This window comes from Pelodiscus sinensis, chromosome 9 (genome assembly GCF_052426305.1).
Source record: "Pelodiscus sinensis isolate ZL-2025 chromosome 9, ASM5242630v1, whole genome shotgun sequence".
NCBI classification, from domain to species: Eukaryota; Metazoa; Chordata; order Testudines; family Trionychidae; genus Pelodiscus; species Pelodiscus sinensis.
The window spans coordinates 59,873,054-59,898,051 of record NC_143060.1 but is presented as its reverse complement, the minus strand read 5'-3'; the positions used below and the strand labels follow the sequence as shown (position 1 = coordinate 59,898,051).

The 24,998-nt window shown below is 47.1% G+C and overlaps 1 protein-coding gene across 1 annotated transcript in view; it reads left to right on the top strand.

Moving 5' to 3' along the window:
- Window positions 1-230: 230 nt before the first annotated feature.
- Window positions 231-24,998, top strand: part of LAMC1 (laminin subunit gamma 1) — a 155,108-nt gene continuing 130,340 nt past the window's right edge. The window contains exon 1 of the mRNA XM_014575427.3: window positions 231-665. Coding sequence (XP_014430913.3) covers window positions 278-665 — 388 coding nt within the window. The 5' untranslated portion in view covers window positions 231-277. The remainder of the gene's footprint in view (window positions 666-24,998) is intronic.

Here is a 24,998-nt window from a genome sequence, read left to right as displayed (position 1 = left end):
CGCTGAGACCCACGTCCCCCTGCCCCGGCCGCTTCCCGGCGTGCACCGCGCGCCCAGCCCCCACCCCCTTGTGCCTCCTGCTCCTCCTCCGGCCGGGCCCGCTCCCCCTCTGCCCCAACAGCCGCAGAGCAGCGGGAGCCGCCCGAGCGTTCGCTGCCTGCCGCCGCGCGCCCGAGCCAACCGCCCCGCGCCAACCGCCGCCGGCTCTCGCGCCCCCAGCCCGCTCTCGGCGCGAGCCGCTCGGGGCGGCAGCTGCCGCGTCTCGCGCCGGCCAAGGATGGGTCGCGGGGCGCTGCCCTTGCTGCTGCCGCTGCTGCTGCTGCTGCTGGAGCGGTGCGGGCGCTGCGCCGCCGCCATGGACGAGTGCGCGGACGAGGCGAGCGGGCGGCCGCAGCGCTGCATGCCCGAGTTCGTCAACGCCGCCTTCAACGTGACCGTGGTGGCCACCAACACGTGCGGCTCGCCGGCCGAGGAGTACTGCGTGCAGACCGGCGTCACCGGGGTCACCAAGTCCTGCCACCTGTGCGACGCCGCGCAGCCCCACCTGCGGCACGGCGCCGCCTTCCTCACCGACTACAACCAGGCCGACACCACCTGGTGGCAGAGCCAGACCATGCTGGCCGGGGTGCAGTACCCCAGCGCCATCAACCTCACCCTGCACCTGGGTAAGTCCCGGCGCCGCTCCCCCTCGGAAGCCCCCTCGGGAGCCGCGGGGACTGCTGCCTGCCCGCCCCTCCACGCCCTTCGCTTCTCTGCGGGGCGCCCCGTCCTCCAGCCCCCCCTTGGCACCGTGTGTGCGGGTCCCGGCCGGGGGGCAGCGGTGCAGGCTGCAGAGGTGGGGCGGGGAGTGCTCGGAGCTGGCTCCTTTCAGCCTGAGCTTGTGAATGCTTCTTCCTCGTGCGCCTGGCACGTCAGCGAGCCGCGCTGCGAAACCCGACGAGAATGGGAACTCTGTGGATGCTCTCCTGCTCGGCCCCGTCCGCCCGCATTGCACCGGGGTCCCTGTCCGGGGTGATCACTCCCCGTTCACTAGCAAAGACCCACCTCTAGGCACTGTTGTTTTTGTGCCTCTCACGCACAACCATCCTGTACCTAGTGCCTTTCAACAGCGAATCCTTACTTTCCTTTTTTGTGCCTGCACGACCAGAGGCTTCACAATTTCTCCTCCCTTTTCCCAAAATATCCTCCACTAGTAGAGTCTCTCCTGCCTACATGCACCATCTCTACACATAATTCCTAAAATAAGAAATCTAGCCCTTCCCTTCTGGTTGGCTCTACTGATCTAAGAGCTGTTCCTCCCTGTTTCCTGTACTAGAGTTGCATGATTTCTCCTCTTCCCAAACAAGGACTTTGCTTCCTCTTCACCACCAGCCTATCTAAACTAATGGACCCGCCCCAGTCTGTCAGAAACTTTGTCCTCATCCTTTCCTTTTTGTCTTCTAATAAGGACCCCATCTGAATTTTCCTTGAGATAATGTGATGAGGGCCAATTGCCCCTTAACTTTTGTGTTGAAACTTGGAGATCTCCATGGCAACTTATGCCCATTCCCATCCACTGAACAGATTAGTCATAGTAAAGAAAGGAAAAAAATTAAACCTAACCAAGACTGCCAAAAAACGTTTTGTGGTCGTGAGGGAAGGAAAAGAGTGTTGGATTGGACCATGCATAATATTGCACTGTGTGAGTGTGCATGTGTGAAAGATTTTTCTATCACAGGGTAACTTGTTGCTTTGTGGTATTTAAATTTAATTAAAGGCCACAAAGCTTAATCCCATCAGACAGAAAACAAAGGTAAATGTGTCTGCCCCAGCTGGTAATAAATTACTGAAAGTGACTTCTGCTGTATACAAAGCAGGCTATCATCTTTGGATTCTCCCTTTCTTTGGTTTGTCAGACAGTATGCTTACTTTCAGAGGTGTAGCTTCTTACTTTCAAGGGTAATATGCTTACTTTCAAGTGGGAAGTATGTGGCACCTTAAAGATTTACAAATATATTCAGGCATAAGTTTTCATGGGCTGGAACCTGCTTCCTCAAATGTTCATTGGTTTTGATTGTGTTTACTAATTTTGTTTTTTAATTTAATGTAATCGTCTTATCAGAGGTTCTGATTCAGTGAGAGAAATACTTTTCATGCTTCTGGCTTGCATTTTTAAAACAAAACTATATGAAGTTTGGTAGTGTATTCATTTAAATTTGGTATTTATGTGAATCAACATAAACGAAAACTGTAGGGAAGTGCTTAAAGATCTACAAAGATAAATGCTTCCTAATTAATCTGTAGGTTTGGATCTCATTATGCTTGAAAAAAACCCTTAAATCTTTATGCACAAAGTAGTTTAAGCTTGTAGGCATCAGATATGGAATTCATAATGGGAAGGTTTGTCTAGAAAAATAAAGGCAAGTGGAATGAATACTTCCTGCAGTAAACATTTTAGATTTTTCTCTGTGCTCATGTGCTCACTATTCTGTTGCTCTAAAAGGGTGGGTTGCTGCTAAGGATTCTGGGGTAGATTAAACAATTCCATTTTTTGGTCATGTCAAACAAACTTATTTATGGTGACAGTGCTGTCTGTTACTCTAGGAGATTTAGCACCATAAAATTAAAAAAACCCTACTCTTTGGTATGTGAAAAAGCAACAGGATGTAGTAGTTTATTTAAAGAGTGAGATTCACTAATATGTGAGGTGACTTCTGCTTCTGTAGTTGCTTAAGTAGTCGTGATCTGAAAAGGTCTTAGTGGCTGAGTCCTACCTGATACCAAGTGTACTGAGGATGATATACAAATATTTTACTGAGATGATGTTTCTTGTCAGCTAAAAGAGGAGACAGAAATTAAGTCTAAGCATTCAGCAACAGGGTTTCATAATCAATTGAGATAGAAATGTAGCCGTGTTAGTCTGGTGTAGCTGAAACAAAATACAGGACTATGTAGCACTTTAAAGACTAACAAGATGGTTTATTAGATGATGAGCTTTTGTGGGCCAGACCCACTTCCTCAGATCAAATAGTGGAAGAAAATAGTCACAACCATATATACCAAAGGATACAATTGAAAAAAATGAACACACATGAAAAGGACAAATCACATTTCAGAACAGAAGGGGGATGCGGGGGGGGAGCGGGGGGAAGGAAGGTGAATGCCTGTGAGCTTCCCACCTTTAATATTAACTCACAGGCATTCACCTTCCTCCCCCCCCCCCCGGCATCCCCCTTCTGTTCTGAAATGTGATTTGTCCTTTTCATGTGTGTTCATTTTTTTCAATTGTATCCTTTGGTATATATATGGCTGTGACTATTTTCTTCCACTATTTGATCTGAGGAAGTGGGTCTGGCCCACGAAAGCTCATCATCTAATAAACCATCTTGTTAGTCTTTAAAGTGCTACATAGTCCTATAATCAATTGAGTATTCTTAAAAAAAAAAATCTGTGGAATAAGCTTGTTAAGCTTAGTTGCTACCTAGAAGTACTCTGTTAAAATTTCATCCAGATTGGTTCACTCGTTTAAGCTATCTCAGTGTGGCAGAAAGGAAAGTGTTTTTTTTAAATGGCTCAGATGCTGTTTGTTGCTTGAGTAACTAAAAGGGAAGAACAAACTTTTCTCACAGTCATTTCATGATTTAGCATTTTTGTGCAATTTCAAAATGAAAGGACCAAGTTAACCTTTTTAAAAAATTCTTCTATCCCAAAATTAATAAATACTTTGTTTTAAAAAAGTCATATATTCATGGGTATGCAGATAAAATTCACTGTAGTGTGTCCTGTACTAATGGGCACCTGGGAAAGGCATTGACCTGTTGCAGTGGCCACTAAAATTTCAGTATCTTCAAAGAGTTCCTTTGTTAATTGCACTTTTATGCAGGCACCTACTGCAAAGACCAAAAAAGCAGTCTCTTAGGGTGTGTCTAGACTACAGGGTTTTGTCGACAAAAGGCCACTTTTGTCGACAAAACTATACCTGTGTCCACACTGCCTTTGAGTTATGTCGACATAATGTCGACAAAACTCAGCAGTTTTGTCGACGTATGTAAACCTCATTCTAGGAGGAATAACGCCTTTTGTCGACAGAGTTCTGTCGATAGAAGGCATTATTGCATCTACACTGTCCTTTGCGTCCACACTGTTATGTTGACAAAGCGGCTTGCTTTGTCGACAGAACTGGTTGTAGTCTAGACGCTCTTTGTCGACAGAAGCTTTGTTGACAGTAAGTGTCGACAAAACTTCTGTCGACAAAACCCTGTAGTCTAGACATACCCTTAGTGTTACGATTAGAAATTGGTTTTATTGCATAGGATGGCTCCATTCAAGTAAATTTAATACAAGAAAGGAATATCTTCAGAGATTATTAAGATTTCATATACTCATTTTTTTATTTTTATATATATTTTAGAGTTTTTTATTCAGTACATTTGTTGCAGAAAGAAAGAAACCCTTTTCTTACAACAGTTAACATTGTCCAAAACAGAAAAGTTTAGAAAACAAATGTATTATCAGTGAGCCCTTGTATTAAGTCAGAATTGGATTTTATATGCATTTCATGCTGCTCATTACCATTGTCATGTGAATATCTTCATGCACTGGCTGCATACAGTGTTTTTGTATCTGTGTTGGGGACAAGGCGGGTTAGGTGATATCTTTTTTTTAAGACCAACTTATTTTTGTGAGCGGCAAGCTTGGAGATTACACAGAGCTTTCCATTCAGGTTGTATAAATCTTTCAGGTCTAGGAAACATACTCAGAATGTCCCCCTAAATAGAAGGTGTAACTGATTGTTTGGCATGAATAGCTTAACAAGTGTTGTAAAGGACCATTTAGGGTGAAGTGTCTAAATACAGATGTTCTAATAAAAACACTTACATGTGCCCACATGTGCATTTCAAAAGGAATTATTTTGGGGAAGCTGTATGACCATAGTCTGACTTCCTGTATAACACTGATCTCAGTGGTCTGTATTGGTCTTGGAATCTATGAATATACTTTACAACCAAGACTTTTAAAAAAGTGCATTCTTCATAAAAACAGTTTATCTTTAAATATTGCAGAATTGTTATTGTTGAGATGGAACATTAAAGTTTCTGTTTGCAGGTCTTTGGGGTTTTTAAATGTTCAATTCTCTTGTTTTTAGGTTGGAATTGAACTTAAATTATTTGGCTGAGTTTAAGATACTTGGAATGTGCTTTTTTTTTTTCGTTGTCAGTTTTTTTCCTGAGGCGTTTCTTCATACTCTGAAAACGTTAAGAGCGGTAACCCTGCTGTAGACCGAATCTTCATTGTGTACTGATATGTTGACATTGTGGTAGCAATCGTCTTTAGAAACAGCTGCTTTGTGTCAAACAATGTATCTCTGGCTCATTGTACTGGGTAAGACTGCTTTTAGCCTAACATGCTCTGGATTCATCTCTGCACCTTCACAAGTCATTCTCACATGAATTCCACACACTGTCTTTGCATGAAGGAGTGGTTGCATGTTCCATTAAGATTTCATATGCTGTCAGGTAGGGATGTTAAATATCGGTTAATTGAATAGTCGATTAACCTCACAAATTCTTATTGGTTACTCACCTATTCTATAGTCCTTGGGGATGGGGCCGGCAGCCAGTACAATCTGGCCCCACTCCCGAGGAGCCCCCTGCCACTCGGGGCTGCTGCCTCTATATCAGAGGCAGCAGAGTGGGATGCCAGGCTGGAGCTGGTCCACGAAGGGAGCCAGTTTAAAAACATGCATCTGACGAAGTGGGTCTTTGCCCACGAAAGCTTATGCTCCAATAAATCTGTTAGTCTATAAGGCGCTACAGGACTTCATTGTTCTAGTTTAAAAACCAGTTGTCCTCGCAGACTGGCTGCCTGTCACCGCGTGCTGCTGCCTTTGATACAGAGGCAGCAGCATGGAGTGACAGAAGCCCCTGTTGGGAGGTGGTCTGAGCTCCCAGACCCAGCGTGAGCTGGAACTGAGCTGTGCCGCGTGCCCACCAGCTCCTAATGTACTTTAAATGCCGAGCTGCAACAGGGGTAGGTCCCGGACCCAGCACAAGCCGGGACTGAGATGGACTGCTGCCCAGCCTGCTAAAAAAATTTACTGGCAAGGCAGGGGCGGGTGAGGAGGCTGAATGCAGTCTGTAGCATTTAACCAATAAGCTTTTGCATATTGGTTAATCAACTATACTATAACATCCCTACTCTGAGGCCTCCATCGGGCATTGCAGCTTTTTGAGCATAATATAACAGCAGAGAAGAGGGGGCACCAAGTATAATAACTATTTGTACACTCTGTAAAACATAACACACTTTGGGATGGAGATCTCAGTGTGAAGCATACTTTTTTTTTTTTTTTTTTTCCAGTGGTTAGTGGTGTAAATTCAAAACGTTTGTTTGATACTACAGTCACAGTCATAGATTCCAATAGGGATGTCAATGTGTAGATGACTACATGATTAAGCAATAAGCCTGAGCTTATCAGTTAATCCTGTCGACTACATGCATTCCCCCCCTCTCCTGCTGTCTCTGTATCAGAGGCAGAAAGTGGCGGGGGATGAGGAGCCAGTGCCCACGAGGAGCTGCCTTTTAAGCTGGCTTCCCACAAGCACCAGATCCTTGAGGAGCCTCCTGCCCCCTTACCTCCACACTGATGCCTCTGGTAGAGCATCAGCAGCTCAGAGGGGAGTAGTCAGGAGCTGGTACACATGGGAAGCCAGCTTTCAAGCTGGCTGCCTGCACATATCAGCTCCCACAGAGCTGTTTGCCCCCACGCTGCTGACTCTCTATCAGAGGCAGCAGGACGGAGGGGGAGGTGGGAGCCCATGCATGTGGGGAGCCGGCTTTTTAAGCTGACTTCCTGCGGGTGTCAGCTCTGTGGTACTGCTTTCCCCACCCGCAGCAGCAGAAGAGAGGGGATGGAGAGGCTGCTGTGGAGCAACCTCTGTCCGCAGTCTGCCCAGGTGCGCCATGGACAGAGGCTGGTTTGTGAATGCGGGGAGTGTAGGTACCCTGTGGACAGGGGCTGCAGCCATCCTGTGCTGCTGCTTCTGATAGAGAGGCAATAGTGCAGGATAGAAGGGGGCTCCCCGAGAGTGGAGCTAGGAGTGCACTGACTGCCAGTCCTGCCCCTGGGGACTACTGAATAGTTGTAACTGCATCTATTTTAAGGGTTACATGACTATTCAATTACATACTATCTAACATCCCTAGCTTCTAAGGCCGGGAGGACCCAATGTGATTCTTAGTCAAATCTATTTTGTAGCAAAGGCCATAGAATTTCCCCAAAATAATTTCTAGAGCACATCTTTTAGAAAAACATTGTCACTGATGGAGAATCTGGCATGACCAGTTGTAAATTATCAGTGGTTAATTACTCTCACTGTTTAAAAACAAAAGCCTTATTTCTAGTCAGAATGTATCTGACTTCAGCTTCCATCCAGGACAATGCTAGAGTGAAAAGCCCATTAGTACATATTTATTACCCATGTAGATACTGCTAAAATAAAATCAAGTCACTGTTAACCTTCTCATTGCTAAGATAAATAGCAGTCTGTTACTATATGACATGTTTTCCCATAAAATCATAAAACTGAAAAGGACCTCTGGAGGTCATCTAATCCAATCTCCTGCACTTATAGTGGGACTAAGTATTATCGAGAGCAGGGGTGAGGACTCTTTTTTGGTTTGGGGGCTTCTGACCCACAAAAAAATCAGTCAGGGTCAGAGGCAAGTGAGAAGGAAAAAAAAAAATCCACCTCTCAGATGTGGCACCTGACTGATAAGCAGGAAAAAACCAACCACACACACCCACACACATCTCCCTCATGCAGTAAGAGAAGTTGGCAGAGTTCCTCTTTCACTCCAGTCCCCTGGCTTAACTCTCCTGGGAGCCTAGCGCTAGTAGGTATTGTGGGGCTTCCATAAGTTCTGGGGTGGGGCCAAAATGAGGGGTTCAGTGTGTACGTGAAGAGGTGGTGGTGCAAGACATAGGCAAGAAGTAGGATGCAGGAGCAGGTTGGAGGTGCTGGGTCTGGATGCGAGGTAGGATGCAGGAGATTTCTGAGGGTAGAAGTGTGAGGGCTGGACAGGAGGTAGAATGCGGGAACTGGCTGGGGTGGAGGTGCGAGGTCTGGGTGGGAGGGAGGTTGCAGGAGCAGGCTGGGGGTGGAGAGTCTGGGCGGGAAGAAGTTCGAAGGAATGGGGTGGGAGTGGAGGGGTCTGTGTGAGAGGGGCTGCGGTGTGGTAGAGGGCTGTGGGTGGTGTCTGGCATGCCACTCCCAACCAGGTGGCACTGCACGCCCCACTCCGCTTGGGGGTGATGAAGGTGGAGCTTGCAAGCAGCACAAGGAATAGAGCTTCCTTGCGCTGCTGTTCTGGTGTGGCGCCTCTTCCTCTCCCTGCCAGGCAGAACCTGCAGGCCATATGCTGACCACAGCTTGTCTTGACCTAGCCAGTGAGGCTTAGGGCTCCCTCTCCCTAGTGGAGGGCTGGAGAGCTGGAGCTGGTGCTTCAGCCACTCCAGGGAACACTGAGCTTCACTGTCTGGATCAAGGCAAGCCATGGGCTGGGCCATAAGTTCCCCATCCTTCACAGGTGTTTTGTCTAATCTGTTCTTTAAAATCTCTACTACTATCCTAGGAAATTTATTCCAGTGCTTAACCACCCTGATAGTTGGGAATTTTTACTTAATGCCAAACCCAAACCTCCTTTGCCCATTGCTTCATGTTTTTTTTCCTCAGAAGTTACCCTTTAAAAGTCATCCTTCAGTCATTCTTGTGCCTTTTCTCTGACTCTTCTTAATCAACATCCTTTATCAACATTCTTCTTTAATTATAGCCAGTATTCCAGCAGTGGTTGCATGTGTGGAAGGTAAAATAATCTCTCTAGTACAGTTTGAGATTTCCTTGTTCATGCATCCCAGTTGACTACTCTCATCAATCCCCCCCCCTTGCCTCCGCAGTGCGGGGGGGAGGGGAGAGGAAAGAGGAGGCAGAGGCACAGCAGGGACTGAAGCAGTCCCCACTTGCGCTGGGTTCCCTCCTGCACCTCCCCTCCTTATTGACTAATCGATAACTTCCGTCGACTACTCGATGAGCTGATTAATCAAAATTTAACTGATTTATTATTTTTTTTATAGCTTCCTTCACTTTCCTTCTAAACCAGGTAATTTTTTAAAACTGGTACAACCTCTCTGTAGCACTGACTTTTGGGTCATCTAGTAAGCCAAAATATTATCAAATGATTCCCAACTATCAGTCACATTTTTCTAATTAATATTTTATTTTTATGGATCTGGCTCATAATTATTTTCAGTTTTGTGAAATTGGCCCTGTTAAAATATCAAGATTACTAATCTGGACTTTATTTTGCTTACACATTATAAGCGATCATTACTTGTTCACACTTAAACAACCATTAATTTTCAATTTAAAACAGGTATGGGAGCTAGAAAGAGGTGGTAAGTGGGTACTTTTTCCTTTGCATTTTTTCTTTTAAAATGGTAGCAATGAAAAGTTTGGGTATATACCCACTTGTGATTCTTTCCTTGTTGAAATCTTCGTCTGTATTATTGATTTCCCACCCGTGTTAATTAGTACTTAAGTGCTGTTAGTATTGCCATTGATCCTATGCATATTCCAGACATAATTACTGCCTTAAAGAGAGAGTTGATTTGTTGAGGGAACAGGAAGAGAAATTAAGTGCTGAATTTTATTATATTTAATCCAAAGTCAGGTTGGGCAGCAACTGAACCCTTCCGTGTTGTCTCAGTGTTGTGAGAGCCCTGCATTCCGATATCTCTTTCAGGGGAAACTTCTCACTGTGCCTCTCTTCCTGGGCTTCCCCCCAACTCCACCCTCAGTCTTCTTTTTTCTTTTCTTTCCCTTAATCTCCCATCTCCTGGACCTGCTCCAGTTACCCAGCTTCCCTTAACTTTCCCATATTGATTCCTGTTTCTCTCCTCCCCAAGGGGTCTTGTTGCTACTGTCACTTCATTTTGTTCATGCATTCCTACTTTTTCCATCTGTCACAAAACCTTTTGATCCCAATATTTAGAACCTTCTGTTAATAAGAAGGCAACATTCACAGCACACAGGCTGGGGTTCAGAGTCTCTGTCTACATTATAAGTTGAGCCTGGTTTTTGTAAAGGCTTGTGGCGCCTTTGCCTGGCCCATTTACAGTACATCAAACACAGGTGAACTGTGCCCATGCAGAAGCTTTTTTCACAATGCAGTTGAATCTGTGCATCCCTACTAATGCATCCTGGGACAATGTGGATAACTATCCTACAGTATCTCAGCAAGTGATAGTGCCTGCGTGATATACATGAAGAGTGGCACCACCAGCATGGTGATGTGTACACAGAGCTTGAAGAAAGAGGCTTGTTTATATACTATTCACAGGCATGATTAAGGTTGCCATACATGCTAAGGGTGAAATGGTTTGGTGCCACAGTGAAGTGAATATTAATTCTGTTGTTTGTAGAGACAAATTTATCTAGAGCTAATGTCACAATTTACAAACCCAGCTGAAATTTTTAGTTTAGGCAGGTAGTGCCTAGCTTCCCAATGTGTTCGATGCAAAACTGAAAAATAACTTCATGCCTCAGATTCCAGGTAATATTAGAAGACAAGAATTATTTTTGCACAGGGCCCACTCTTTTACTACATATTTTTTGACTACTCAGCTAGTATTGCCCTGTATTTATTTTGAGGAGAGTAACCATGTCTGATTATGTATGCTCTCTCCTTGAAGTACAGTTTGGGGCATGATTGCCATTTGAAGGCTTTTACAAGGAAACCTAGGCAGGAAGCCACTTTTCATGTTCAGCCTGAGGATGGAGTTGCTACTCATTCACTACTGACATGATTTTAAAATACAGATCAGTAGCTTGTCCTTCATGATATGCAACACAACTTAATTAAAACTATTTATACAAATCTGAGACAGCCATTTTAATTTTTTATTTTTGGAACACAGCATTTGAGATTTCAGTTGCCATGTGATCCAATTACTTTACTAAAATATAAGCCGGTGTTTTAACTCTTATGCTTTTTCTTATAAAATAACTGTAAAGAATACTAAATACATTAATATAGTCCTTTTGTGCAATAGAAAAGCTGAAATTCTGCATGCAGAAGCTGTAATATTGAAAACTCAGGGTGGTTTTGGGAGCCACAACCAAAACATCATACTATAGCTAACTGCTACTTACTGGCTTTGATGGTGGTTTGGAAATGGTCCCTATAGTCTTTGAATTTCCTCACTTTGATATGTGAAATCTTACTTGCAATGTGTCTTTTGCATTAGTATTTTTAGGCATTCTTTTGCAGCCCAGTGGGAACTTGTATCTTTTTCCTTATCATAAGATGGTTCCTGCATCTGTAAAGTCACAGGTGCATGTTATCTAAGAATAGTTGCCCCTGCTAGTGCTAGTATACTTGGTCTGTCATTTTCAGTAATAAACAACTCCTGTATTGTAAAGTTAATTTGTCTATAAATCTCTTGAATTGGAAGTTTGAAAGACAAGGTCTTGGCCCAGACATGATTTCTTTTAATCAAATACTAAATGTGTTTTGCCTATCAAGTAAAACAGTGATATGAAATTGAAAATGGATATTAACTGTTTAATTGGGGTAACATTTACTTTCAAATATGTGAGCACAGTATGTTGTCAGACAGTTTTAGCTCTTTAATGTGAATTTTCCTGCTTTAGTAAGTATCACTTGGACCTATAACCTGTCTAACGTAGGTGGTGTTTTGTCAAAGAAGTAAGTATTATTTAATCTGGAAGAAATCTCTCATCTGAGAGCATTGACTTGAACTATGCAATTTGTCAGGAAATCCTTTGGAGACTTTGTTAAATCAAGGTCTGGGAATGGCTTGCTGAACACTTCAGTGACTTCACTGTGGTATTTGTGGAGCCCTGAGGGGACTCTATTTTAGTTAGTCTCACAAAGGCTTGATTTACATTTTGCAGGTTTCGACATGAGTAGTTAAGAGATCAGCTTTTTAATGGCCAGCAGTTGTTCAGTGCAGTTATATAAAGTTGCTTTAAAGCTCTTTATCTCCTCTACCTCCCACACAACCTTTACAAATTCTTGTATTTTCTTTAATTCTTTTCTCCTGCTTCTTTCTTGGGATGCTGGTGCCACTACAGGAGGCAATTGGGAATATTATGACTGTCTGAACATTTATTTTGGGGGATGGAGAGAGTTGGGATTGTATGGCATTTTGCTGCACAAAATAGTTGCTATTTGTGGTGCTTAGTATGAATTGCTGTTAGGATTTATCATTGGATCTGACACTTCAAAGCAGTCATGCTTGTAATTTTTAATATTAACTGCCACTTGCTGTTCAGATTTAGTAGTTAGTTGTACAAATACTGGTTTATCTTGTAGGTAAAGGGGTAACTTTTATTCCTTCGCAAGCTCCCATTTATAGAGGTTTATTAAAATCTGGAGTTGCTGGTGTCTCCTGGAACTGGCAATTTGTGATTTGAATTGCACTCTGATTAAAACTTCTCATGAAAATGAGTATTGTGATTTAGACTCAAACTGTCTAAATAAAAGGGTAATTTCAGCACAAACTGACAAGATAGGAATTTTGAATCTGTGGCTCATCTCAATTCTTAAATTGGCAGAGGAAGGAACAAAAGCAGAAGTGAGAACATTATCCTTAACTTTACGTGTTGTAGTTCCTTCCAGTCTTAACATCTTTAACGTAAAATTTTGAATATATTCTCAGACCCCAGTCCTGCAAATCATGGATAAGTGGGTATTAGGCATGTAAACAAGTAGTCGAACACATGATTAACCGATAAGCCTAGGCTTATCGCAGGTATGGGGAACCTTTTTTTGGGTCAGGGGCTGCTGACCCACAGAAAAATCAGTCCTGGCCCCACACAAATGAGAAACAGTTTCCCCCCCCCCCCACACACACACACAAACTCTCACTGACGTGGCCCAACATGACTGAGAAGGAGGAAGATGCTCCCCACATTTCCCTCGCACACCAGAGCCTAGGAGGGTCCAGCCTAGTAGACTTTTGTGCTCCAGCCCCGCAGTGGGGTGGCGGGAGGGCTGGAATGTCAGTGCAGGCTCCCCAATGCTGTAGGGAGCCCTGAGCTTTGGGGGCTGGATCCAGGCAAGCGGGGTGCTGCATCCGGCCCCCGGGACCTTAGGTTTCCCACCCCAGCTTATTGGTTAATCTTCTAGACTACTTGCATTTCCCTCTCCCATTCCTGCTGCCTCTGTATCAGAGGCATCAGGGCAGGGGGATGAAGTGGGAGCTGGCTTAAAAGCCTCGGGCAGCATTTGATGCACTACCTCCAAAAGGGTGTCTGGGTCATAGCCCCACCTGTGCTCTGCTCCAAAGCCCCTCTGTCACTTGTCCTCTTCCCCAGTGGCCCTGCCCTCACTTTGTCCCCAAAGTCTGTTCCTAGCACCGCCTCTTCTCCCCGAAGATTTCTTTGCCTGCCACATGGGGCAGAGAAGTGCGAACGGCAATCAAGTGGTGAGGTGGGGTCACTGGCCACAAGACACCCCCCCCCCCCCAGCCTGGGAAAGGGACAGGACAAAGCTGCTACACCTCCAGCCACCTCCGCCTTACTCTGCCTTTGCTCCACCTTTTTCCCTCCCCCAAGCAATGTGGCCTTGGAGTCTAGCCGGGTCCAGCCCCTCCACACTCATGGCAGCAGTGGGGGAAAGCAGAGCAGTGCGGCCTCAGGTGCTCTGCTTCCTGCCATTGAGTATGGGGTTAGTCCTGCTCCCTTCCCTGAGTGATGCAGCTGGGAAAGCAGAGTGAACTGGGGCTGTGTTGCTCTGTTTCCCACACTGCTGACAGTGAGTGTGGGGTGGGATGTTGGATCCCTGCTGTGGGTGTCAGTCCCTGCCTCCCTACCCCGGTGGTACCATCGCATTCCCGGGGACTCTGGCTCCACCAGCTGCTGATCCCCCTGCCCATGGCATTTGAGTGCCACATGTCCCCCTGATGTGGCACCATCGAACATTGTGGGAAGAGGCCAGGTTGGGGGTGGAGTCGGGGGTGGAGCATGCATGAGGACTTGGGAGGAAAGAAGCAGAGGAAAGGCGGAGCAGGAGGTGTGCCCCCCTCCCCCCCCAGTTTTAGAGAGCATGCGGTGGTCATGCCCAGCCTCTCCAAATGCGAGAATCCCACACCGCCCATACTGCAAATGCTATCAGATGTAACTAGTACTGTGGTACTCCATACGTGTAATTTTACATGCACATTCATAAGTTGAGGATCCTGTCATTAGTTTAAAAACAGTCATGAGTGTTTCAGAGGGGTAGCTGTGTTGGTCTGTTTCAGCAAAAACAATGAGGAGTACTGTGGCACCTTAAAGACTTACCAATTTTATTTGGGCATAAGCTTTTGTGGGCTGAAGCTCATTTCCTCAGATGCGTGAGCATGTAAGGCTTGGCATGTTGAACTTAACTACTGTACTTATGGACTTTTCATTATTGCAGTGTACTTCCATTTATCTGAACCCCTCCTGCTAACTGAACCTCCACATTACCCAAATCCCTACCTTGGATCCCAGCATGAGATATGTGCCTCTGCCGTGTGTCTGATGTTAGGGGACAAGGAAGAGATGTGGATTATGTAGAGATTTGGATAGCAAAGCAGAGGCTCTTGGTCAGGACTGCCAGGCAGAGGAGAAGCCTGCAGTTCTGGGGGAGGTCACTCTGCTGCTAGATGGCTCCTGTGACAGTTCAGAGACCCCTCTGCAGCCTTGCTATGCAGTGAGTGGGGCCATGACAGTAGTGCTGCAATGGGCTCTCTGCAACCATGAAAGGCTGGTGACACACAGTCCTTGTAGACGCAAGGTGTGTGGGAGGTCAGAAGGTACTGTACTCCAGTCCTGGCACAGCAGAGCAGGAGACCCATGGCTGGGACTGGAAGGGAGAGAAGAAGGAATCCTACCACAGGGAGGCCACCCCACTGCTGAATAGCCCCTTCCCTCTCAGTTATCTCCTGCTTATCCAAAGAAATAAAGTCAGTGTCCCTCAGGCTGTTTGGATAATCAGGAGTAAGCTGTATTTCTGTTGTGATAGTCTCTAAAAGACTCAGCCAGGATCATAGCCCTATTGTGACAGAGCTGTACCCCACTGTAAGCATGTCTGAGACTGTTCCTGCCCCAACTATCTGTATTCAAGTTTTGTTTTATTTGTAAGCTTTTCCATAGTGCTCATCACCACAGTATTGTATGGCTCAACATTAATGGATTTAGTCTAGCAACTTTCCTGTAAATAAATAAAATATTGTTGTATTGTTACCTCAGCTGTGGCATGGAATTACATTTAGTGCTGGTCTGTGTTAGAAAAATGAGCTAAAATAGGTAATAGATTATGCTAAGCTGATTCTAAGCAAAGTTTAAACTTGTTGTTTTGCATCTACATTAAGGGTCTTTAGTGAAACTACATAAGTTTAGTTACCCAGAGCAATTTATGTAATGTTGACCTGCCATATGGGATTTGTCCAAAATCGCACCAGAAGTTGTGGAATTTTTCCTCTTGATGGTATATTTTTTATGAGGAATTTTTCACCTTCTACACAGTTTCCTTCATGTGCTAAAAAGTATTCAGTAAATTCAAAGGTGGGTGGCAATGGAGGCGGGGGAGTTTAGGGTGGAGTTATCTTAACATTGGAGTGACTAAAGCAGTGGTCTCCAACCTTTTTACACCTGAGATCACTTTTTAAATGTCAGAACAAGCCAAGATCTACCGTCCCATCCTTCCCCCAAAACCCCACCCTTTCCTTGAAACCCCGCCCTCTCTGTTCTCCTCCTCTTCATCACTTGCTATCCCCAGCTGTTATACACTCTCAGGGTACAGCTACACTGCCGCTTTTTTTCAATTCTTCTGTAGGAGGAGGTTTTTCCAACATTTGGCCTGTCTAGACTGGGCCAAATGTCAGAAAAACTTCTTCTTCTTTTGGAAGCCCCCTTATTCCTTGCTAAAAAAGTGAAAGAACAAACATGTCCCTAGACGCGGAAGAATTTTTCCGGGATACTTCTGGAATCCCAGAAAAACTCCTGCAGTCTAGCTGTACCCTCACTGGGTTGAGACAGGATGTGTGGGCTCTGGGGTGGGAATGAGGGATTTGGGTGTGGGAAGGGGTGAGAGGTGCAAGCTCTGGGAGGGAATTTGGATGCAGGAGGAAGTGGAGAAGGGGACGCTGGCTCAGGGAGGGGGCTCCAGGCTGGGGAGTGTTGGGGTCAAGTGGAGGATAGGGCTACTGAGCAAACCACAGGCTTGTGGATGTGAGAGTGCAGGAGTTTGGGTTGGGATATGTGAGGGGCTCAGGGCAGAGAGGTTGGGAGTATGATGGGCTCAGGACACAGACTGGCAGTGTGTGGATGGTGCAGAAGTGTTGTGGCAGAAGACTGAGGATGTGGCAGTGCAGGAGTTTGGGGATGTGAAAGGCTCAGGAGAGAGGGATCCAGTGTATGATAGGCTCAGATCTAGGGTCGGGAAGTGGGGTGGTGCAGGAGTGTTATGATGCTGCAGCCGGATTGGGGCTTGGCCCCAGTTGGGGGTTTGTTGGCCAGGCTTCATTTTTAAATATTAAACACAAAAAGTTTCAGCATTGTCTTTATTTATGAGAAGGGCGGGGAACCTGTTTTGAGTCAGGGGTTACTGACCCACAGAAAAGTCAGTTGTGGCCATGCAAGTAAGATGCAAAAAAATAACACCCCTCCTCCCCCTCCAGCCTCACTAATGTGGCCTCAACTGTCCTAGTGAGAGCAGGGGACATGGTACTGGGGAAGGGTGCTAGTGGGTGCCGGGTGCCAGTGGGGGCAGGGTGCCGGGTGCCAGTGGGGGCAGGGGGCAGGGTGCCAGTGGGGACAGGGTGTCCTTGGCACACACCTCCCCCCAGGACTCCTCCCCCTATACAGAGGAGGGAAGCCCCAGCAAGTGCCTCCTCCCAGGACTCCTCCCCCTCCAGAGAAGGGAAGCCCCGGCACGCGCCTCCTCTGGGGACTCCTACCCCCCTTCTCCTCTCCGCACATCAAGTTCCCAGCACGCCACAGACCTGGGTCGGGTACCGCGCTGGCTGTTTAAGAGAGTGGGAGCAGCCAGCGCACTTCCTGAAACCCAGGAAGTGGTGCGCAGCTGCTGGACTTCCTTGCACCCTGCAGGAAACCAGCACTACTTCCATTGTCACTGGAGGTAGGTAGTGGGGCTTCTTAGGGATGGGAAGAAATGGGGGGCCCCGAACACCTCGCGATTGACTGGTCGAGACCTCCTGATTGACCAGTCGATCGTGATCGACAGGTTGGTGACCAAGGGACTAAAGCAATGAAAAGAGGTGCTTAAAATGAAGATTCTGCAGTGAAACTAGATACATTTAGTTACCCCAGAGAAATTTAATTTACAATACTTTTTAATTAGGTAGAGATATTAAGGACATGGGTGGTTAATGCAAGAATGTTGAAGAGAATTCAGCAAGCTGTAGCAAAATTAGCAGAAACAATTTCTGCGCCAGTTGACAACTGACTATGATTCTAACGTAGCTTCAGTGTTGTTTACCCAATGAACAACAAGGATTTCATGGGCTCATTATAACTGTCTTCATCCACATGGGGAAGCTATCTTCTTTGAACTATGATGCTTACGCTAAGTACAGATGGCGTTCATTTCGTTCATCAGAAATGAGGCAGCTTCTTTTGAAAAAACAACCGAATGCATCCTTTCCTTTGATCAATATAAATAACTTTGAAGTGTATGGGTGTGGGAAGGAGTCTTGAAAATGCTTGTCATAGAGCATCTCATTTTTTTGTTTTGTTTTGCTGTAGTGTTATTGATTTCTTTAGCAGAGTTCCTAAATTGGTAAAGTTAACTGTGAAGCTAATATGGCAGCTGCTAAATTGAACTTTCTTGTAGTATGAGATTGGAGACATGTCACTGATTTAATTGAGATCTGCACCAGAGTGCTATGATACTAAATCACAACTTTTCCTAGGATCTGCCATAGTGTCAAGTTATTTTAAACAGGCATCACTTGTGTGCTGTGCTGAGTTAAATACTCATGAAGTAAAATAAAACAGACTCTGAATTCTTCTTCGGGTAGTCCCCGTGGGTGCTCCACGTCTGGTGTCGGGCTGGTCCCGGCGCCGCGAATCGGAGCTTGCCCTAGCTGTAGCCGACCGGGTCGCGCATGCGCGAGCAGCGTTTGCGCCTTTGAACAGCCGCGCGCGACCCGGTCTCCGCCAGTTCCTCTCATCCGCCCCTGGTCGCGGACGGGGCTCCAACTTGTCTTCTCCCTACCTCAGGAAAAATTAAAGAAATACTGTAAAATAACATCGGCATTTAACTATAGAAGGGAAACTGATTAACAAAGGCGTAATTAACTTTAAAACCGGCGGCTCAAGCCGCGGCTCTGGTCACTTTCTCCGCGGCTCTAGCCCTACCGGCTTATTTAAAAAAAAAAAAAAAAAAAAAAAAAGAAAAGAAAGAGATATAGATGAACAAATAGTAATGGACACGTAGGGGTTCACAAAATATACAAATAAGGAAACGGGAACAGAAATTCTGTCAGGGAGAGGAGCGCCAGGCAAGCCCTCTCAACCTTTCAAAATGCCGGGCTCCCCCGGTTTCAAGAAATGCTCGGTATGCAGGGACTCTATGCCGCTCTCAGACGGCCACTCTGCCTGCGTTCGCTGTCTCGGGGAGGCACATATTCCCCAAAAGTGTGGGCACTGTGCCAAGCTCACTTCCAGAGCTCGTAAGGAGCGCGAAAGGCGCCTGAAGGAAATTTTATTTGATAAGGCATTGATGCCTTCGGCTACGGCAGGATCCTCTGCCTCAGACCCCACTTTGGAGAAGCGGAGGGCTCCTTCCCCGAATTCACCTTCCCCGAGTAGGAAGAGAGCCTCTCCAGCAAAGTCCCTGCCAATAGCCCCACAACCCCGGGGCAGCGCAGGAGGAAAGCCGGGTGCCTCTGGTTCCAGGGCAGCCCGTGCACCGGCAGGAAAAAAGCCGCCCGGCACATCAAAGCCACGGCCGCAGCCGGCACCGCAGGAGTCCCTTAAAGGGCCAGCTACGTCGGCACCCACGCTCCCGGTGCCGATCACTCCAGCCTCCTCACGCAGCTCTCCTCGCAGGGAGCTGTCCTCAGCACCGTGCGCACCGCCGGTGCAGCCTATGGAAATGCCTGCCTCACGTTCTACTGAGCCTGTGACCCTGCAGCCCTCTTCTCAGGAGCAGCTCCCACCTCAGATCTCTATGGCACTATCCAAGCCAGGTGCTCAGGTGGTCTCGCTCTCACCCTCTCCGGAGGCATCTCCCCACCTTCCTTCTCAAGCTGATCATGCTCTGGGTCATAGGAAGCATTACAGTCGTAGTGTGTCTTCTCACCACCACCATAGGGACCGTAGTTGTTCGCATCACAGGCGCTCTAGGTCTCGGTCCCCTTCCAGACACTCCACGTACTCATCACAGCATTCGTACTATGACAGGCATGGCAGCACTAGATCTTCTAAACACTCGTCACCTGCGCACTCTGCTCGGCATGGTTCACATTATCATAGCCGCTACTGTGACGAATTTTCGCGCTGTAGTCGGTCACGATCTCGCTGTAGGTCACCATGCTCCTGTCGCTCAATAAGTCCAGGTTCCACACATTCTAGATGCCAGGGACAGCCTTCCCGGAGATCCGTGAGGCCCCCACGATCCCCGACCCCTAGGTCGCAACTATCAGACCTGGAGGAGGGGCAACTTTCTGAGTCAGAGCCAGACAAGTCTCCTAATGCTAATTCTTCAATATCTTCGGCTGTTAAAGCCATAACTCCGAACGAATCGTCACTCCCTGATGATCTAAAAGAGTTCCAGGATCTGTTTCGCCGGGTAGCACAATCGCAAGAGGTACAGATTACTGAGACCGAAGGGAAACAGCATAAGTTGTTCAAGAATTTGCATCCAAAACAACAGAGAAGGATCGCCCTACCAATAGATGAAGCCATTATGGAGGTGGCCGAGGATATCTGGCAAACGCCAACCTCAGTGCCACCTACTAATAAAAGAGTGGACAAAAAGTATTTCGTACCATCAAAAGGATTGGACTTTCTTTTCAACCACCCACAGCCTAATTCGTTGATCGTAGATGCTGTCCGCCATAAGGCAAAGACTCCGCATTTTAAAAATTCACTTCCGGAAAAGGACTCTAAGAAACTGGATTCATTCGGGCGTAAAGTCTATTCTTCCTCAACCCTACTTCTTCGCATCGCTAACTATGCTGCGCTCCTCTCAAATCATAATTTTGATAACTATTCCAAGCTTCCTGAACTTATGCAACATCTTCCGGACAGTAAGAAACATCTTCTGAAAGCTGTAGTTCAAGAGGGATTCGCGGCATGCAGAACATCCCTACAAATCGCTGTTGATGTAGCGGACACCGCGGCCCGGGCCATGGCTTCAGGCATTGCTATGCGTAGGGCCTCATGGCTACTGTCAGCGGGAGCTCCTAGGGAGTTGCAGACCAAGGTTGAGGACATGCCCTTCGATAAGCAAAAGCTATTTGCCTCCTCAACCGACGAAATTTTACACTCGGGGAAGGACTCACGTACTACCCTCAGAACTCTGGGTATGTACACGCCACCTTTCAGACAGAGGAGATATTATCCATTCCAAAGAAGGTATGACTATCCCTCGTATAGGCAACAGCAGCGTGTACCTGAGCAACCCAAATTTCGACAGCGCCCGCAGCGCAAACGACAACAACAACAACAAAATCGTCCATCAACCAGACCTGCTCCTAGGCAGCAGGTTTGACTCGCATGCAGAGGACGCGAACATGCCTCCAGTGGTCAGTATACAGAAGCGTGTTTCCATCACATTCAACCACCGGCTGAAGCCCTACATACATCAATGGGCCAGCATTACATCGGACCGCTGGGTCAGAGAAGTAATAACAAAGGGCCTCTCCATCCCATTCCGTTTGCTTCCCCCCACCACCCCTCCCACCATAGCTCTGATTCGGAACCCGTCCCACGAGACCATTCTTCGGGAAGAAATCCTCCACCTTTTAAACATAGGTGCCATAGAGCGAGTCCCAAACGAGTTTCGCGGGAAAGGGTTTTACTCCAGGTACTTCCTGGTCACCAAGAAATCAGGCGGGTGGAGGCCAATCCTCGACCTAAGAGGTCTAAATCGCTTCATCCGCAAACAGCGCTTCAAAATGACCACGCTGGTCAAGATCATGCCAGCACTAAACAAAGGAGACTGGTTCGCAGTCCTAGATCTACAGGACGCTTATTTCCACATTTCGATCCACGTGGCACACAGGCGATTTCTCCGCTTCGTGGTAGGAAACGATCACTTCCAGTTCAAAGTACTCCCGTTCGGCCTTATATCAGCACCAAGGGTGTTCTCCAAGACACTAGCGGTGGTAGTGGCCCATCTACGCAGAATAGGAGTCGCAATTTTTCCTTACCTGGACGATTGTCTGATCAAGGGGCGCACCCACGCAGAGACCTCCCACATGGTGAGGGTCACTCTAGCTCTGTTCAAATCCCTCGGCCTTGTGGTAAACATGGAAAAATCCCGACTGCAGCCGGCGCAGACCCTTACTTTCATAGGAGCACGGCTAAACTCTCTCGAGGAAAGAGTACATTTGCCGGTAGAGCGCTTCCAGGTCATAAGGGACCTAGTGACAACGGTTTTGCAGTCTCCTATGCTACCAGTCCGTGTATACCTGCAGCTCCTCGGTCATATGGCGGCTACCACAATCATCGTGCGGCACGCAAGACTAAATTTAAGGTGCCTGCAACACTGGCTGGCCACTGTGTACAATCCTGCCAGGCACAGCGTTCGCAAAACCGTGGTGATACCCGTGCAGGTCAAGCAGTCACTCCACTGGTGGACCGACCCCAGCAACATGCTAGTAGGGGTTCCATTTCACGCTACGCAACCAGCAAGAGAGATAACCACAGACGCGTCTCTCCTGGGTTGGGGCGCCCACATGGGTACCCAAAAGGCGCAAGGTCGCTGGTCCCCAGCCGAGATGTTGTTGCACATCAACCTCCTCGAGCTGCGGGCAATATTTCATGCATGCAGGCGGTTCAAACAGCACATAAAAGGCACAACCACAAGGATTCTCACAGACAACATCGTAGCGATGTACTATGTGAACAGACAAGGCGGTGCTCGCTCCAGATCCCTTTGTGCAGAGGCAGTTCGACTGTGGAAATGGTGCATTCGGAACGACATTTCTCTCGTCGCTGCATACTTACCCGGTGCACAAAACACTATCGCAGATGCACTAAGCAGACATTTTTATCAGGACCACGAGTGGGAAATTCGTATGGATGTCCTCATGCCCCTTTTTCACAGTTGGGGTCATCCGGACATAGACCTCTTTGCTACAAGGACCAACGCGAAATGCAGAGCTTACTGCTCCAGAGCGGGTCTGGGCATACACTCTCTGGGAGATGCGTTTCTCCTTCACTGGGGAACGTCACGGTTATATGCATTCCCTCCTGTTGTGCTCATTCCCAGGGTGCTAGAGAAGGCCATAACGGACAGCGCACGAATGCTGCTCATAGCCCCGGCTTGGCCCAGACAACCATGGTATTCGACCCTCCTGCAGCTCTCGACTCGGATACCTTACCGATTCCCTCACCTACCGGACCTGCTGTCGCAACAGAACGGCTCCCTTCTCCATCCGAGGCTGGACACCCTTCACCTAACAGCATGGATGATAGATGGTTCAGCTCATCAGAGATGCGTTGTTCGGACCAAGTAAAGCGCATCTTGCTGTATAGCAGGAAAGAATCGACTAGAAAGACCTATCTTTCAAAATGGTCGAGATTCACTCGTTGGTGCGCTCCTAAAGATCTCGACCCCTTTCTTTCACCACTGAATATCATATTGGACTATATTCTCCAGCTGCAGACGGATGGTTTATCTATATCATCACTTCGAGTTCATGCAGCGGCGATTGCGGCCTTCCACATGCCCATCGAGGGGAAATCAGTTTTTTCCCATCCTATGGTGGCGAGATTCTTTAAAGGCCTAGTTAACCTCAATCCACCGGTTAGGCCCCCGCCTCCTGAGTGGAGTCTTGACTTGGTCCTCGATGTTCTAACAAAAACCCCGTTTGAGCCTCTAGCAACCGCTCTGCTGCACCATCTTACAATGAAAGTGCTTTTTCTCCTTGCTATAACGTCGGCACGAAGGGTGAGTGAGCTCGCAGCACTGATGGCATCGCCCCCATATACGGTTTTTTCTAAGGAGGCGGTAACATTGAGATCGCACCCAGCCTTCCTACCGAAGGTCTGTACTGAGTTCCACATCAATGAGCCGATCGTTCTGACAAGCTTCTATCCGAAACCTCACACGTCGAGACAGAACGCCCTCTTGCACACTCTGGACGTCCGCAGGGCTCTAGCCTTCTATATAGATAGAACTCGTGCTTTTAGAAAAACGGACCGTCTGATGGTCTCCACCATGGGGCACTCTAAAGGTCAAGCCCTATCTGCCCAACGTATCTCGAAGATTATCGTGTCGTGTATCACTACCTGCTACAACTTGGCTAAGAAACCGCTTCTATCGCACCCTAGAGCCCATTCGACACGGGCGATGGCTACGTCAACGGCCTTCGTCAGAGGGGTACCTTTACGCGACATATGTCGTGCTGCTACATGGTCTTCCAACACGACGTTCGCAAGACATTATGCAATAGTACAGCGCCTGGCTTCTGATTCGGCCCTAGCCTCAGCAGTGTTGCCAAGCCGCGATGCTAGTGATTCCGTAGCCCACGTTTAGTGGATTACTGCTCCGGAGTCACCAGACGTGGAGCACCCACGGGGACTACCCGAAGAAGAAGAAGAGGTTACTCACCTTCGGTGCAGTAACGATGGTTCTTCGAGGTGTGTCCCCGTGGGTGCTCCACGACCCGCCCTCCTCCCCGCTACGGAATCTTCTTTATTATCTTTTTCAGATGGCGGTGAGAGGAACTGGCGGAGACCGGGTCGCGCGCGGCTGTTCAAAGGCGCGAACGCTGCTCGCGCATGCGCGACCCGGTCGGCTACAGCTAGGGCAAGCTCCGATTCGCGGCGCCGGGACCAGCCCGACACCAGACGTGGAGCACCCACGGGGACACACCTCGAAGAACCATCGTTACTGCACCGAAGGTGAGTAACCTCTTCTTCTCCACTGGGGAAACCTGGAATCTGGGAGAGGGGTGATCATGTTTGAAAATAGTTAGGGAAAAAAGGTTACACAAATAGAGGAACTTGATTTTTTTTTTTAAAAGAATCTCTGTTGTCTATATTCTCCTGCCTCATCACTCCCTAAAATCTCATTCTGCTTATGGAATGTGTTTTTACAAGATTCTTTATTATTCTGTGACCATCAAGATTTTGGTTTAAAATTATGTGGTGAAAGTGTGACATTCTGTACCTTGGGGGAAGCACCCTGAAAACACTGTATCTCTCAATTTATATATAATTTGTGATCTTACAAATCATGCGAGGTATCCAGGGAAAGGTTATAATAACAGTGACTTTTTTAGCCAGTTTCTAAATATGTATATCTTTAGTGCATATGAAGTTGAGATTGTGTTGTATGGTTGTCACTAAAGCATGCTTAATTGGAGGGAAATTAGCCAGTTATTAGCTCCCTAGGGAGAACAGCAAGGAAAGTAACCACTGCCCAAGCAGGTCTAAAACAACCACCAACAGCCATTGTCTGTCAAGGGAGCTACAATTCAAGTGACTCACCTGCATCAGGCCACACCAGTGGAATTGCTCAACTTTGTTCAAGGACTCAGCAGCGCCCACCAGACATGCCTGGATGTGTATTCTCCAAGCACATGAACCAAGATATAAAACCAGATTTTTTTGGTCCTAAACTTTGCCTTTCTCCTGCCCCAACCTACTCTGCAACGAACAAGGACACTGAGAAGAAAACCAAAGACTCTAAGGGTACATCTACACTACAGTGTTAATTCGAGTTAACTTAATTCGAAATAGTTAATTAGAATTAAGCTAATTCGAATT